The sequence below is a fragment of the Cyanistes caeruleus genome, chromosome 21, assembly GCF_971803275.1.
Source record: "Cyanistes caeruleus chromosome 21, bCyaCae1.hap1.1, whole genome shotgun sequence".
Classification (NCBI taxonomy): domain Eukaryota; kingdom Metazoa; phylum Chordata; class Aves; order Passeriformes; family Paridae; genus Cyanistes; species Cyanistes caeruleus.
Window position 1 is genome coordinate 4,483,338 of NC_141721.1, and position 16,298 is coordinate 4,499,635.

The window sequence follows — 16,298 nt, forward strand, 5'->3', positions numbered from 1 at the left end:
AAAGCAGGAGAAAAATCTCTACAAAGCAAGGAGAAAAATCTTACAGCTGGACAAAGCTGAAGACAGCTCCTTCAGTTGTCTCTTTCTCCCAATTTCACCTCCAAGATTGTTTCCTTTCCCTGCCTCTTAGCCTGAAGAGAACACTGTGAGCCAAATGCAGGGAGGGAATGGCTCCCAGATCATGGCAGATCAGGATTTTCCCAAGGATTCCTGCATGCCCTTTCCACCAGTGATCAGAAACTCTCCAGCATTGTCTGAGCTACAATTCCTGGTGTCAAAAAAATTCCTGCTTCCAAACCAACAAAGCCCATCAAGCACAAGAATATTCAGTTTAACTCACCAGGGCCTCATTGGCCTGCCTGGCTTCATCTTCCAGCTGGAAAAGGCGCCTTTCCAGCTCTTCTTTGGCTCTCTCAGCTTCTTCTCGGAGCTGCTTCTCCCTGGCCAGCCTCTGGTTCTCCATCTGGAAGGAGGATGAGCAATAGTTGGTGGGATTGCAGCAGAATCTCACCTGGGCCTGAGTGAAATGCATCAAATGCAGAAGGGGCTGCTCTCCAGCTGGGATGCTCAGCAGAGATGCTGAAGCTGCCTGAACTTGGCAGCTCTGAACTCCTCAGTCAGGCACTCCTGGTTATTTCAGACTGCTGGGAGAGCCCTTGGATTGAGCTGTTCTGTGCCCCAAATCTTTGGGATCACCTCTCCACACAAACGCCTCTGACCTCAGATGCCACAGAGCTGTTCCCACATCCACTCCTGCTGCACCTCCTCACCTCCCACACACACATTGATGGAATACAGGAGCAGCAAGGGCACAGCTGCAATAATAATAATCACTTTTTGCAACAACAGAGGAACAGGAAGAATCTACCTTTTTTCTAGCTTTTTCTTCCCTGGCTTGTGCTTTCATTTGCTGGATCTCTATGGAGTCCACTTTTCTCCTCCTCATGAATAGGTCGTGGTTTCCAATGCACAACTGGAAAATCTGGATGGGAAAGGCAAAACAAATGGGATTTTGATGGACTTGTGCCCCTGCCAGAGGGACAAAGAGGCCCACGCTGGCCTCACAGGACAATTTTGACTTCAGCACAAGTGCTGGCAGCTCCAAGAAAATCAGCACCCAGGGCAGGCTCATAGCCAGGCACACAACAGTTCAGGTCAAGTTTGTAACAGGATGAGAAATTCCTTCTGTCCTTCACCTCCCTCTGATCCCATTTTCCTGAATTACACAGGCTGATCTCAGCTGAGATCCCAAGATGACAATTTTGTTTACAAACAATCTTTCTCAGTCAGCTTTAAAACAGGAAAGCAGTTAACTCACCAGTTTGTTCACTTTGAGCTGAGAGGAAAAGAACTTGAAGACTTCTGCTTTTTTGTCAAGGGGTTTAATAGTTAACTACAAAGGCAAAAGAAAAAAAAAGAAAGGAAGCACAGTGAGGAAGAAAATAAGTTGAAACTATTAAAACCAATGCAAACTCAAGTTCATCTCCACTTCTCTCTGGGGAAGCAGTGATTTATGCCACAAATAGAGGCAGAGTGATGTCAAACTGTTTTTCTCCATAGAATCAGGCTGTGTTGGAGGATCAACACCCAGTGCCAGTGTGGATGGGGGTTTTCCTGATGCCACCTGTGCACTGCCCACTGTCCCCAGAGCTCTGGAACACGCCCTGGCTGAACCAGACCTGGAGAACAGGACACAGCAGCAATCCCTAGAAGCAGGCACGGCCTGAAAGCCAGGGAAATGTCCAACACCTCTCAGAACAGCAACAATTGAAGGGGTAAGCACATGTGTCAAGGGCCTAGGGACTTGTTCTTTAGAGCAGCAGGTGAAAGTCCTGGAGACTTCCTCACTTTTTCAGTCCCAAGCTGTTCCCAGAGGCCAGGCAGGGTTTTCCTGCTGCCAGCTCAGTGCTTCACTCCATACCTTCTGCTCTGTTTGGCTGCAGAACAAAATACGTTGGTTTTATTTTAAGGCCCTGTTTTCTGTGCCTCAGAGGTTCCCTGGCAGTCTATTCCTCTAATTCATTTCCAAGGTAATTCCTGTATAATTCCAGGGCATCTGAGTCACCAGGATCATAATGTCCTAGAGCTCCTTTCACCCTCTAGGTAATGACTGGCTGCCTTTTGAGGAGCAGGGCTGTGATGTATCACTGAACAAAGCAAAGCTTAAACACAGGGCTGCCCAATTTCCCCCCAACAGGGAGCTAAAGCAGTTTATTCACAGATCTCAGGGGATGTCTGATGACATCAAAACAGTTTTGGAGGTAGCAAACCTGTAGTCCCCTCTGATTTAATGGACATGAGTCTAAAATCTCATCTCAGTTTCAGATCTCAATTTTCTGTGGGCCATTTTCCAAAAGGCCCAGAGAAAATGGAACAGGCTGTGCTGCCCTTTGGCTGGCAAATTCCATGTATTCCAGTACCACTGTAGTTTGTTTTTTCTGATTATAGCCTTCCATGCAGCCCATGATTTGAACTGAAAATATATTTTTTCCCACTTCTTCACTTTCTAGAAGTAAAAGCTGGGTTTCACAGTGAAATTGCAGTGGTGGGGAATGAAATCATGTCCCAACAAACTGGCAGAAGTGAGGCAGAAAACCATTAATATCTCCCTGCATGTCTCCTCTTGCCACTGGGCTCCAAGCCTCAGCTTCTGCATGTGCAAACAGCATTAAGGTTTTATGGATCATGGAATTCCTGCTGGGATAACTGAGGAAACCAGGCACGGTGGCATTCATAATATCTGTCTTTTTCAGAGATCAACACATTTGTTTTGCAAAGGCCAAGCAGCAGGGAAGGAGCCAGAACAGTCAGAGCTCAGAGCAGCCTCGGGGAACCGAGGTTTCGAGCTCATCTGCAAGGCAGGGCTGTTATTTTTAGTTCTGTAACAAAGCTCCCCAGGATTTTCCCCTTCTCCCCCAAAATTATTTCAACAGAGGAAGCTTTCAGCCTGTTCCAAGAATCCCAGTCCACACCCATGCCCATGGAAAAAGAATAATATATCAAAGCCATCATACCTCTTTCTCACTACAGGAAATGTTTCTGATAGAGCTCCACTCAAAGGATTTATTGGGGGAGAACCTGTTATTAATGCTGTAGATATGAATACCTTTGGCATCAACTCCAAGCAGGAGATCTGTGTGGTTTTTATTTTGCTAAAAAAAAAAAAAAACAAGAGAGATCAGTAAATGGCATTTTTGGTGATATTAAACAGCCACAGACAAGAAACATGTATTTTAATATATTTATATTTATTTGTATTTGGGGAAATTGGTGTTTATATAAAGTATTATGAATGCTGTCATTGGCAATGATAAACTCAGTTATCTAGGCTGCTTATAGCAGCTCAAACTATTTCTCCTTCCTTTTCCATACCTGGAGTTACTCAAAACTTTTGTCAGGTTGTAAAATATTAATCTTAACTGTTTTATTCGCCTGCTCATTTAGCAGGCAAGAAAACCAAGTCAGAACAAAACCAGCAGCAGGGAAAAGCAGAAATCAGGAGTCCCAGTTCCAAACTCCCTGGAGGATTTTAAAAGGACAGCACCATTATCTGCAGCAAGTGAAAACTGCTAAAATAAGGCACTTACAGCAATTGGGAAATAATTGACACCATACATTTCCAAGTCTTGGGCAATTTTCAGGTAGTTCATCTCAGCTTCATCCCTGGAGAATAAAGCCATGATTATGAAATGCCTTTCCAGTCTTTCTCTCCAGGCTGACTCTCCATTTCTCACTTAGAAAAGAACAGGCAATCTGGCCCTTTGTACAAACTTACTTTAGTTTTGCCATCTTGCTCTCAATAATAGAAAAAAAGATAATAAAAACAGCATCTGGACAGAATAAAGGCAGTGAAGTTGCACCTATTTCAAAAGATGACTCATGGATAGTGTAGCCTTCATTAAAATTCATTAAAAGTCTTATCCTTGTGTTAGTTTTGCCACTCCATGTCTTGGAAAACCATCCTTCCATTGTTTTCCATGAATATATTTCCTTCAGGAAATAGAGTTCATTGAGAAATGAGTCTTGGACAGAGCTTCTAGCCAAGGCCAAAGAAGAGTGAGAATCTCTCTACCCACTTTTCTTCTCCCTTCAAAGTAAATCAGTAAATCTTGAGGGAAATATTCAACAAAAATAATGCTAAGAAGCCTCCAGAACAGAGAGAAACAGTACCCAAATATTAGGAAAAGTTGCTTTTGGATGCTACCAGATCCTATTTATTGTTTAATTGGATTTCCAGATGGGCTGAATTACACTGAAGACAACAAATCCCATAAATAAATGTATGGGGTTTCCATGTAAAGGTTTCCTACCTGGCAATACCCCTGTGCTCAGCATACCATGCAGTGATCTTCTCTTCCCACATCTCTGCTGTCAGCTGGTACTGCCTGAGCACCTGCAGGGGAAGGAAAGAGGTTGGACCCATGTGAAGATCCAAATCCAAGTTCTGCCTCTCTGAATGTAGAGCTACAGTTCACAGCTTGCTCAATTTGCAGAGTTTTTAATGCTCTGATTAATCCCCAGCAATATCTGCATGAGGAGAGCCAAAGATTCTGCGCTGCAAAGAGGAGATTCAAAGATTTGATTTTGTATAAAATTAAGACTCACCCTTTTAGGTAACAGCTCATCATGGGCTAGAAAGCCTGGCTCATGGAAATTTGGGTCGTAGTCACCATACTGTCCAAAAAAACAAGAAAAAAAAAAGATGTTTATGTTTGTTAGAGGCAGAATGTTGAGGGAGTTGTTCCTTGCTTAGTTTGAAGTGAAAGCTTGAGGCAGATTTTGATTCCCCTGCACTCATCCCTTTATCTGAGCAGTCCATGGAAGATCTTTCCAGCCCCTGTGCCATGCAGATGGCTCCAACACAGCCACTGAGCCACTCACACATCAATCCCCACCTGGAAACCTTCAATCATATCCTGGAAAACCTTCAGTCCCCAACCTGGAAAACCCAGCTCTGAAGGAATCTCCCAGGAATTCTCCCTCTGAAGCAGAGGAATGGGAGCTGCTGCACAATTTAGCAGGGCTAAATTCACCTAAATTGTTCACCTAAATTGTGTAAGTTGGGCTCTTGGTGGCAAGAAGGGAACAGAGCTCTGAGAGACACAAAAAAATCTTTGTGCCCTCCCATTGTGAGCTCTGGTTTGAGCACATTCTGCATCCATGATAATTTTTGAAACAACAGGAAATCATTCTAGCCTGGAGAAAGATTAAACTAAAATGTTAGGCCCAAATAAATCCCCTAAATTGCAGAAGCATAGGAAAAAATCCTTAGCAGTTAGTAGCATTTAACGTTGGGGTTTTTTTCTTGTAGCTCCCAGGATGACCAACTTTACCAGCAAATTTTAATCCTGCTGTGTTTTACACACCACCAGGCAGATGTGTTGGTTAAACCAGAAAAAAAGTCAATTAAAAAAGAGATTTTCTATGCACAAACCTTGGCCTGAACAGCATAAGATGCCAGTAAAACTGTAGCTTCTGGTGAGCAATAGATTTCCTCATTCAGGATCTGCTTCTTAACCTAAAGCAACAGAAAAAGGGAGCAGGTTCAAGAAGCTCAAAGTCAGGACTTAAGTCAGGCTTGAAATGAAAGCAGACATGCCCAGACTATAACTTGGCACCAAATATCACCTTTAGGAGTTAATAAGAGCAACAAGAAATTTGCATTCAGGAGCACAGGAAGCCTTTAGTTAGCATTGCATTTAATGAGACCAAAAATGCCAGTCAGCTCCCTCCACACACTTACATAAGGAGTTCTATAAAAGAATACCCTATAAAACATCAATTTTATTGTCTGTGCTTCATTTCTTTTAACAATCTTTTTCTTTTTTTTTCTTTTTTTTTTTCTTTTTTTTTTTTTTTAATGCCTGCTTTGGAAAAGTCAGCTTTGCATCACATCAGACATCAAATTTTAGGTTTGGAGGGAGCTCTGGAGGTCAGGTCCAAGCAGAGCAGACTCAGGGCTGTGCAGCTGCCATATAAAAACCATCAGAGATGTTCTCCAGCATTCCAGAATGAGAGAATAAAGGAGACCCTCAAAAGAGAAGCTGAATAATAAACCATTTAATTTATTCATTTGCAATGGTCTAAGCACAATCAGAGCTAAAGAGTCTTTCAACATTCTTTTCATTTTAATAACCTGTGGTGCTACCAAGAGCAGAAGTGTAAAAGCTTGTAAGGTGTTGTTTGATTTTAAATCAGTTGTGCAATTTCTGTTTGAAAACCTAAAGAGGGAAGAGGAAATCAATCTTCCCAAATCCTCCTCTCAGGTGTATTTAGCTTAGGAACAAGCACAAGACAACGACAAAATTTTGCATAGCTCACAGTCTAAGACATTTCCAAATAGAAAAATTACTTCATCTAGCACAAGTTCTGTTTACAAACACATCTCTGTAAGTGCTGGGAACTGAAATGAACCACCAAGAAAGTTTTGGCTTTTAAATTTAGTCCCTGGTGAGCACAATCAGTGAAGCTGAGTTACAGTGCAGGGAACATTCTTTCTAAGCCATTAAAATGGAAAGAATGAAAATATTTTTCTTCCAATTTGGAAAGCTCCAGCTTTCATTCTCCACTGTGCAAATCATGCACCAGAATTTAGAACAATGTGGATAAATCCCCCATAAGTGTCACTGTTGTTTGGGGTTTTTTTTTCTTATCAGTTTTTACAAAGACTTTTTGTTAAACTTCATGAAGAAGCAATAAATTACCTCATTAAGCAGACAATATTTAGCTTTAGTCATTGACATTTATTCAGGCATTTAAGCCACATTAATTTGCAAAGGTCTGAAGAGTCAGGAGAGCTGAAATCTTCAGGCATCCAGATGTCTGTACATGTTTTTCCTATTAGCATCCAGGTGTGAGCTGAAGTTCTTACAGTCAGGAAACTTTGCAAGTTCAAATTTGTTTCAGCCTTGTTTGTCTACTTTGGAATGAGAAGAATTTGCTAATTGCATATCTGCTAGTTAAGGCAGGTTTGAGGAGAAAAGAAAAAAAAAAAGTGGAAAAATCAAGATTGAAAGAGGAGGAAAAGAATTCTGCTGTTCTTATTCCTTTCCAAGATTACCTGAAGAAATAAATTATCACGTGGTTAAAGGTTCTGGATGAAGTTTTGGTGGGTTTATGCACCAGAGCTGCAGCATTTCCCCATTATTTCATTAGCACATCTTCCTCAGGGGAAAAGGGAATTTACTGGGTTTATTTCCAGCTGCAGACTTTATATCCCAGCTACCTGCACAGACACATCCTGCTGGAATAAAGCAACATTCCAGAGGCTGAAACTTCCAGAGAGACTCCACAGCAACTCAGGAGAGAAGCTGGATGTCCCAGACATTGCAAGTGACCATCCCAAAATCAGCTGTGAAGCTTTTCCTGGTTGATCCATCTTTATTTTTGATAAAGCTCCAAAAATGTTCTGCTTCATCTGCTTTTTGATGGAGTTCAAATAGTGTCTGCTGCTCTGCTCCTCTTAAGCCTTGCCAGGTGAACAAACCTGGATTTCAGAATGCCTATCAAATTCCATGATCTTTTATTCCTACAGTCTAAAATGAAGGTTCAGGGAGTCCTTGTTTTAGAGGTTTTGCCCTCCAGCACAAGACCTCCCCAAAAGTCTCACAGTTCTTCCAGAAGTTTCAGCTTTTTTTAAGAAGCAAAACAAGCCTGGAATGCTCAGGTTTGGAATTATCCCCCAAACTGCTGGGTGTTGTCACGAAAATCTGCAGAAGATGAAACATTCAGCTCACCTGGACAGAAACCCACAGCAGGCAGGAGAGATGTTTGTATTTCATAAAAATAATGTCTACAAAGTTCTTGATACAGCTGAAGCAAGCAAAATTATCCCGAGCTGCCAACAAGATCAAAGACAATGCAAAAGGACTGGGGGAAATACAGAAGGAATTCATGGTTCAAAACTGTTCCTGACCTGAAGGAAGAATAAATGCTGGGTAATTTCCTGTAAGAGTTCCTCTTCTACTTTCTCTGGGTAGAATTTAGCCAAAAAATGGAAGCTAATGGGATCTTCTTTGGGGATTTCTTGATCTAAAACCTGTTTACAGATAAAATAAAATAAAATCAACAGTAAAAAAAGGATACATGAGTGTCTCACGGTAATATTCCCAAGGAAAATCAGAAAGCAGGCAATAATCCACTTAGAGCAGGCTTCCCATATTTTAGAGGGAAGGGTAATTCTGAGCTTTAATCTTACAGCAATCAGTGGTGATTAGTGTGGGATGCTCCAGGTCAAATGGGATAGAAGCAATCAGAGCAAATAATCCTATTTTTGCCTTCAAAAAAAGCTACCATGTCAAATTCAGAGTTGTCATGGAATACATCCCTTTAGCTCCTGTGCTGCAGAAAGTCAATATTTATGAAGTAAATAATTAATTGCCACCCATTTTTGTCTCCTGTACCTTTTTGTCCATCTTTAACCAGGTGCACATTCCTTTAATTGTGTACTGCAAGCCAAAGAACCAAGTCTCCCTTAAACCAAGGGCTCGGCACACCAGGTCAAACAAATCCTTTCCCTTCCACTTCATCTGAAAGAGAGAAAAATCAAGAAAATCATGTATATCCTAAATGAATTTACTCCATTTTAGCCCTTTGTCCTATGAAATCTTATTTCACCATTAGGTTTTCAATGAAATGTTCTTGCAGCTGTGTCAGAGTTGCTGTGTTCCACCTCCTCTCCTTCTCCAGACACATCCAGAGAGCAGCTGGACTCATTTAACCACCAAGAACTTGAGGGAACGAGGATTGTACCATGGATTTCCTGGGATGTGGCAAATCTCTATTAATATTTGTCCAAAATTTTGACTCAATGGTTTATACAAATTGGAGAGACTGAGAGAAAGCCAGGGGAAACCAAATCATGATGTGGGGTAGGAATGGTGAACAATGAGAGCAGATCCACCTTTCACACCCCTCAGGTATTTCAGTGGCACCAGGCCAAGCCTTTACCCCATTCTGATTTAAATGAGTCTTCCTAAATGTTTTCATTTCAATTTAGCAGCCACAGAGAGCAAACTTTGATTCAAGGTCCCAAATTCCCACACATCTGATGCCTTGTTTCTTCCACCAAGAGGCTGCTCATCTGTTTCTTCCATTTGACCACATTTCAGAAAGGTGATTTTATCTAATTGCTAAAACTGAAAGGTTAAAAAAAAAAGTGAACTTTTAGGCAGTATTTGAGTGGAAAGCTGGAAATCATCCCAGCAAAAGAGCAGTGTCTGGGGAGAAAAGAGAGGTAGCAAAAGAAGGAATATACAATTAGTTAACAAGGACTCTGATCTCTAAATTAAATTTTCTAAATCCTTTATTTTCACAGCGCTGCCTGCAAGTACTCCAGAGCAGCAAGTCATACAAGATTTATCTGTTCTGTTTCTGAAGGACCTAATAAAATACATTAAATGGCTCACAGAACAGTCAGGTCTCAGTAAAACTGCCAGTCCCATTGGAACTGAGTTTTTTAACTCCCCAAAATACCTGTACGCCTTGTTTTTGCTGGATGATTAGGAATTAATTAATCAGGGACCGTTCTGTCCCTTCAATAGCGCAGCCCAATTTATTTAGCAATTGATCATTTATTTTTTCTCTACTCATGATTTCCCTAATCAATTTATCAGATAGCCATAATTAATAGAACTGCCAGCTTTTCCATCAGTCCTTTTTTCCGCTCCTGCTCAGAGATCCAAACACCCACTGCAGGTAAAGAACTGAAATGGCAAATTGGAAAAGAATGTCCCAGATCAACAAAAGTACCAGTTTATAAATTATTTTATAAGCAACACCTTAGCACAAGCTCTGACCAGTTTATCCAAGATAGAAGTGTCCTAAAGAGTTGTGTCAGTTCCAAAAAAAAAATAATAATAATTTCATGGAGAAGTAGGAATCCCTACAAACATTTGGAATGATTTTGAAGAAAGCAGGTTTAGTGTTAATTTAGCTGTGTCAGTCAAATGGATTTCATGCAAACAGCTTTAAATTCTGAACAGAATTTAGAGAAGAACAACACCTGAGATTAAATAATCCATTATTTATAAAAACAACAGATGAGTTTTAAGACCATCCACGAGTTGATCATCTGAATTTTTCAAATCTCTTGCTAATACCAAGGGCACTTCCCAACTCCCCTGCATTTGCTGACTCTCTCACCTCACAGCTGAACTCCATCTCAGCATCCACTGTTATAATTCTGACTTTAAAAGTCTTTGGTTGTTTCTTCTTCAGGCCTCGGATGGACATATTTTTCAGCTGATGAGGGCAGCCACACCTGAAATCAAACATCGAGGGATGGAAATTCAGCAGCATTTTCTTGGTTAGATTCCAAAGTAGGATGAGTCCAAACACGCAGAATAAATACCTTTAGAGATATATTTTTTGGTGTCTAATAGGGATGTTGAAAGAAAAACTTTTAAAATTAGCTTGCCCCTTTAAGCTGCTCAGAAAATGTTATTGCTGTCTTTTCTCAGATTTTGGCTATTACAAATAAAATTCTCTTTCTCAAGGGTCTCTGCAGCATCTCCACTCAGTAGAACATGAGAAAATGCAGCTAAACTTTATGATGTCAAATCCAACACTATCCTTTTCCATCAGTTATGGCTCCTTTAGCCACTAAACTATTGGATTTCTTTATAACATGAGAATTTAACTCCCTGAAATTATATAAATACCAAGAATATACACATTGAAATTCAGCTGAATTTACCACATTCTCTTGTGCTACTAACTCATGATGATAAAAGTTATTTAGAACAGGAATTTTCCCTGTGAAGTTCTTGTGAAATTAATTTAATTTTGCAGAAGCTGACAGAAAATTCCATCTATTCTAAATGTAATCACCTCTTTCCACCCCAAAAACTGAGGAGATGCTGTTTCCACAGGCACAAGGGTTTTGTGGAAACCAAATATTGAAAGCTGGAGTTAAATGATGGTGTGGATCTGCTCCAGGGAGTTCACAGGCATTTCTTTCTGAGCACAGGAAATCAGCCTGTAAAGTTTTTTCCTACTTTTTACTTTATAAAATTAACAGGTCAAACTTGTATAATGCAGTGAGAATCTGTGAACTGTACAGGGCAAGAGACTCAGGCATTTCTGCTTTCCTGCAATCTAAGACTATTACAGTGTGGCAAAATTCCAGTCTCCCCTTGAGGAATTCCAAAATAAAGCTCCAGTTTAAACTGAAAATTTCCATTTGCCTGCACTTTCCAGGATTTTATAAAATATTTTGCTCTTTTTTTTTCTGCTGAGCTCTAAATTGGCTTGCAAATGTAATGAAAAATGACAAATTTTCAACAGTTAAATAGGAGGTGAAATAGATTTGGAAGTTTTTCTTTACAGATTACAGGGAATTTGAGGCAGGGGACAGATAAAATAGTTACCAAATCATAGGGACATCAGAGGCAGAGCTGAGAACGAGTGATTGAGACAACTCAGAGTGGGGAAGATGAGCTCAGGAGGAAATTCATCCTTCTGACACCACTGGGACCAGTTTGGGGAGTCCTCTGCCTCCAGCTGGCTCTGGTGGAGCTTCTGTGCTGTTTGGGTTTGGGGCACCACTGCTGGAGCTGGGAAGACAACTGGAGAGAGTCCAAAGGAGAGGTCCAAGGGCTAGAAAATCATCTGTGGTAAGGTGAAAGCACTGGTTAGAACAGAGAAAGGCTGAGTGGCGAGACATTGTAATAATGGCTGCTCTTCAGGACAAGGAATAATGGGCTTAATGCAGCTCCAGACTGAGGAAAATTCAGGGATAATCAGGATATTACGGTGCTGGAAAAACACAGGGTGACACTTCTCGTTCTGAACTTCCCCCAAAACAATGTGACAGCATTGTCCTCGAGACTGGAGGGACCTAAACTCTCAAAGGACTCCCCTTCATGCTGGTCCCTTCTGGCAGCACCCACCACCAGCCCAGGAGAGGCCACACCACCAAAAACCAGAGAAATCCAAGGAATGGCACATGCAGAGCCCAAATCCCATCACCCCCAGGGTACCTTTCTCCTCAGGGATGGTATTTTAGAGTGAAAACCAGATCTTGCCACAAACTTTCCTCTGTAATTCAGGCAGCTCAGTGCACCCAACTGAGCAGAGCTCAGGTCCTTTCTACTCAGCACAGCAGAGTTTTCAATAAAGGAAAAAGGGAATATTGAAAACTCCCAAAATTACCACAGCAATACTGACAGGGAGAACATCATGTGAGGGCATCCAAACCAGCAGCATACTACCACAGACATTTTTTGATCTCTAATCTGCAAAATTAAATTTTAACCCATTGCATTCCAAAGCTCTTTCCCATCTAGTTTTCCTCAGAACTGTAAATAGTTGTGCCATTGGATAGAGAATTTATAGCCTGAGAACTACAGATTTCTACACAAAACTGGAAATAGTTTTATTAGTTTCTAGAAGAAACATCAATGGCTGAAAACAAAGGAGAAAAAAAGCTTCATAATTCATTTTTAATATGTAACCTGAAACAGCGAGCTGAGTTAAACAGGAACTTGGAGTTAGGGCCAGTACAGAACATTCTCAGAGTTTCATATGGAAAATTCTGAACAGATAAAATTGAGCAGCTGGAGAAAAATGCACTAATTTTCTCAAAATATGAGAAAAATACCAGAGCTTTTCACTTGGACTTTGAAGTTATTTCTTTTTTCTTATATAACCAGGTTGAAACGACAATATAATTTGTTCAACATTTCCAATAGCATTTTTTTTTTGTTCTTTCCAGAATTTTTATTCCATGGAAAAGTACATTCTGACTCACAGCAAAAAGACATTTTTGAATATCAAATTTTCCCCAGAAAAGTAAACTGCATTTTAATCAATAGCACTGGTAAAGAAATTGGAAAGGGTTTTCACACTGAATAGCTGAAAGGAATGTCAGATCCTGACGACAGAAGCAAGAGCACTTAGCAGACAAGACTTTACAAAAAAAAAAAAGCTTTTTCATGTAAGAGAAATCTTGCTGAAAAAAAAAAAAAAAGACAAACTGGGTTTGCATTTTTTTTTTGTAAATGCAAAAGCAATCCCTCCCCAAGATCCCTGCTGACAACAGCCTTTAACTGGGAATCAAGCGCTCCAAGGCAGAGTTCCTGACACCCAGCTCCAGTGATTTATTCCTACAGGTGCCACAGAGATCCAGAAGAAGCAAAATGTGATGGATCAGAGCATGAATGCAAAATAGGTTAGGGTGATAAAAGATTCCTGCCCAGCCAGAATCTGGGAACAGAGAGTTCAGGAGCTGGGAACAAGCACAGGGAGATGATAAAAGCTTGGTGTGGGGAGGGGAACAGAAAGGCAGCGATGGGGAATAAAACGTGAAGGAACAAAACAGTCCCAATTCTCTGTTGGTGCCTAAAATGAAAGGAGGGACACCCAGCAGCTCTGGATTTGAGTGTTCTCCATCCTGGACAATGAGGAAGCAGAAGCAAAGCGTGGGGGTGCAGTGGGAACTGGGAAGAGCAGGAAGAACTGGCCAGGTGAGTGTTGCAGCAGCGATGCTGATCTGTGCCACAGCTCCGCTTTGATCCACGTGGGGAGGAACCCACTCAGCACAAACCACTCACTCACAGGCAACTGGGGAGAAAAAAGTGAAATCAGCATCACCACACACACACACCGAGCTCCATAAATCCACCAGAACTCAGCACCTGGTAGACGAACACCTCAAGGAACAAGCTGCCCCAGAGTGAGAGTGTGATTTATTCCCGCTTTAGCATTTCCAAGGTGAATGGATGGGGTTTTGCAGGCTTCTCCACGGTGTGTAAAAACTTCCCTTCACGTGGCACCGGCTCTCACTGACAGCTGTCACCACCCACCACACTTGGGGCAGCCACGCTGGGGTGAAAAATCATGTTTTCACGCACACACAAAACTCAGCAGCACTTGTTAAAGTGAGAACTCGGGTGCAGACAAGCAAAGAATTAATGGCAATTGAGACCACTCTCTTACACCCCCCAAAATGAATCTGCCCTTAGGGATCAGCATCGTCCTTACAGGAGCTGGAAATACAAAACCTTTGGGAGAGCGATGAGGATTCAAGAGACAAGGTTTGGGAATTACTTTAAGAGCCACCAACAGAAGATGCTTGAAGCATCCACTGCAAAAGCACATTAACACAGCCACTACTAGAGTTTGAAAGAGTGTCATCTCTGAAATATTTACTGCAACTCCGAGTGGCAAATTCCCCTGACTCATTATGTTTCTCCCAGTTCCTGAATTTCCATACTCCAGCTCAGGAATTAATGCAAGCGATTTGAATGCAGACAACACAGGCGAGCGTCGTGGGCTTTTTGTGCAGTTGTTGACTCACGCTCCTGCCTGTGCTCCCTGCCCGAGGAACAATTTAAGCAAAGAATTCACTGCTTTAAAATGGGTCAGCAAGATAAAGGGTTTTCTTACCTCTCACTCTAAAAAGAAGTTATCTAAAGTCACCAGCTGGAATCAAGACTTACCTCACAGATCCTTTTTTTGAATGACGATAGGGAAAAAAAAAAAACCCTTTTAATTCAAAAACTCCGTGTTTTCCCCGCAGACATCAATATCCAGCCCTCACAAGTTCTGCCACTGAGAATAAAATCCAAGAACAACTTTTCTACTTGATCCCCTTCCCTTTGTTTCCATGAACTGCAGCATGTTAGCGCCCTCTGAAAAATCAAAGGATTGCTTTCCCAGGTGATAGGAAAGGCTCTTAACCATTTCCTGCCTGCACCAGGGCTCCTCCCAACTTCCCTGCTCTGAAATTCAAGTAATCAGGCACTAAAATAAGAGCAACCCACGAGTTTTGACTTGGATAAGCTGTAAAAGTTGATAATGAATTTATGAATAATTCCTTGGATGGTATCTGATCAAATTATTTCAACAGTGTCTCCTGTTCTCCCCGTATCAACCACCTTAAGAAGAAAAACTGCCTGGAGCTTTACTGTTAATTAAATATGATTCCCTACTTGTCCTCTTCCTGCGGTGAGAGATGATGGGACACCCGCACCAAAAAGAGAACAAGGCTCAAAAGTGGGCAGCAGCCAAAGTACCAGCAGAAAGTAGTAAGTGAGCACATTTAAATAAAATTAAAAAAAGTGATGGTCTCAGCCTAAAGGCACAGGGAAAGGCCAGGAGCACATTACCTCAAAATCCAATAATTTTGCCATTATTCAGCTTCTAAGTACTTTGGGTTTTTTTTTGCTAACCCTCCATTTTATACACAGATTTACAGAAACTGAGTATCTGCCAGGTCATGGGTAGCAAGGACCAGACAGCTCTCTCTCCCTATGCACTATAATTATTCCAGATTTATATGGAAAGCCTTCAAGATTTGTCTTATGACCATCACTTAGCAGGGGGAAGAACACAACACTTGTTGATGTGCAGAAACGTCAGAGACTGCACTCAGAGTCAGCTCCATCCCACAAATTCCATGTAAAGGGGTCCCTCAGCACCCTGAGTTTGTTTGGAAGAGGAGGCTCAGGGAGGAACCTCATCACTCCCCACAATTACCTGAGAGCCCATTGTGATGAGGTACAGTCACTCTTTTCTACTGTGCTGGCAGTGAGAAGACAAGAAAAAACAGCCTTAAACTGAGATAAGAGATTCAGATTAGATATTAGAAAAAATGTTTTTCCTGTGTGGGTGGTCAGGGCCCAGGGAGGGGTGTGGAGTTACCATCCCTGGAAACATCAGGTGTTAGGTGATGTGGTTTGGGATTATAGGGGCAGGGCTGGATACACAGTTGGACTTGACAAAGAATGACAGAATAGCCTGAGTTAGAACAGACCCATCAGGAACATCAGGTCCAACTCCTGACAGTGCACAGAACATCCCAGGGATCCCACCATGTATCTGAGTTCTTGAGCTCAGTCAGGTTTGGTGCCACAACCTCTGCACTGAGGAGCCTGTTCCAGTGCTCCACCGTGCTCTGGGTGAAAAAGCTTTCCCTGATATCCAACATAAGCCTCCCTTGACTCAGCTCCAGCCCTTTCCTCGAGCTTTATCACACGAGACAGAAGAGATCAGTACCTGCCCCACCTCTTCCCCTCACAAGAATAGTGAAGACCACAACGAGGCTTAACCTCAGTCTCATCTTCTCCAAGATGAACAAACCAAGTGACCTCAGCCACTCCTCTTAAGGCTTCTCCTCAAGACCCACCAACATCCTTAAAGGAGCTTTTAGAGAATCTCTTCCAACGTTAATAATTTATTCCCTCCCTCACACCCCCTCATTTCTCCCTTACCGCGTCTGAGGGGAAAACTGCCGTCTGCGCCTTTAAATACCCTGGGAAACCCCGCCCTCCTCTGGCCCCGCCCCCTCTGGCCCC

At 41.9% G+C, this 16,298-nt stretch overlaps 1 protein-coding gene across 8 annotated transcripts in view; it reads right to left on the reverse strand.

Annotated features, from left to right (window-relative positions):
• LOC111937720 (merlin-like) overlaps window positions 1-16,298 on the reverse strand; it is a 28,290-nt gene that overhangs the window by 5,748 nt on the left and 6,244 nt on the right. For 2 of the 8 annotated variants that reach the window (XM_086859570.1, XM_086859574.1), the window contains exons 2-13: window positions 11,370-11,610; window positions 10,144-10,261; window positions 8,403-8,528; window positions 7,916-8,038; window positions 5,435-5,518; window positions 4,606-4,674; window positions 4,311-4,393; window positions 3,588-3,663; window positions 3,015-3,152; window positions 1,319-1,393; window positions 869-982; window positions 341-463 (exon numbers count right to left, since the gene is read on the reverse strand). In XM_086859570.1, the coding sequence (XP_086715696.1) occupies window positions 341-463; window positions 869-982; window positions 1,319-1,393; window positions 3,015-3,152; window positions 3,588-3,663; window positions 4,311-4,393; window positions 4,606-4,674; window positions 5,435-5,518; window positions 7,916-8,038; window positions 8,403-8,528; window positions 10,144-10,261; window positions 11,370-11,377 (1,137 nt within the window). In that variant the 5' untranslated portion in view covers window positions 11,378-11,610. Of the gene's footprint in view, window positions 1-340; window positions 464-868; window positions 983-1,318; window positions 1,394-3,014; window positions 3,153-3,587; window positions 3,664-4,310; window positions 4,394-4,605; window positions 4,675-5,434; window positions 5,519-7,915; window positions 8,039-8,402; window positions 8,529-10,143; window positions 10,262-11,369; window positions 11,611-14,441; window positions 14,772-15,480; window positions 15,526-15,999; window positions 16,278-16,298 lie in introns of those variants that run through there. The other 6 variants (XM_086859571.1, XM_086859572.1, XM_086859568.1 and 3 more) reach the window with 6 other exon arrangements.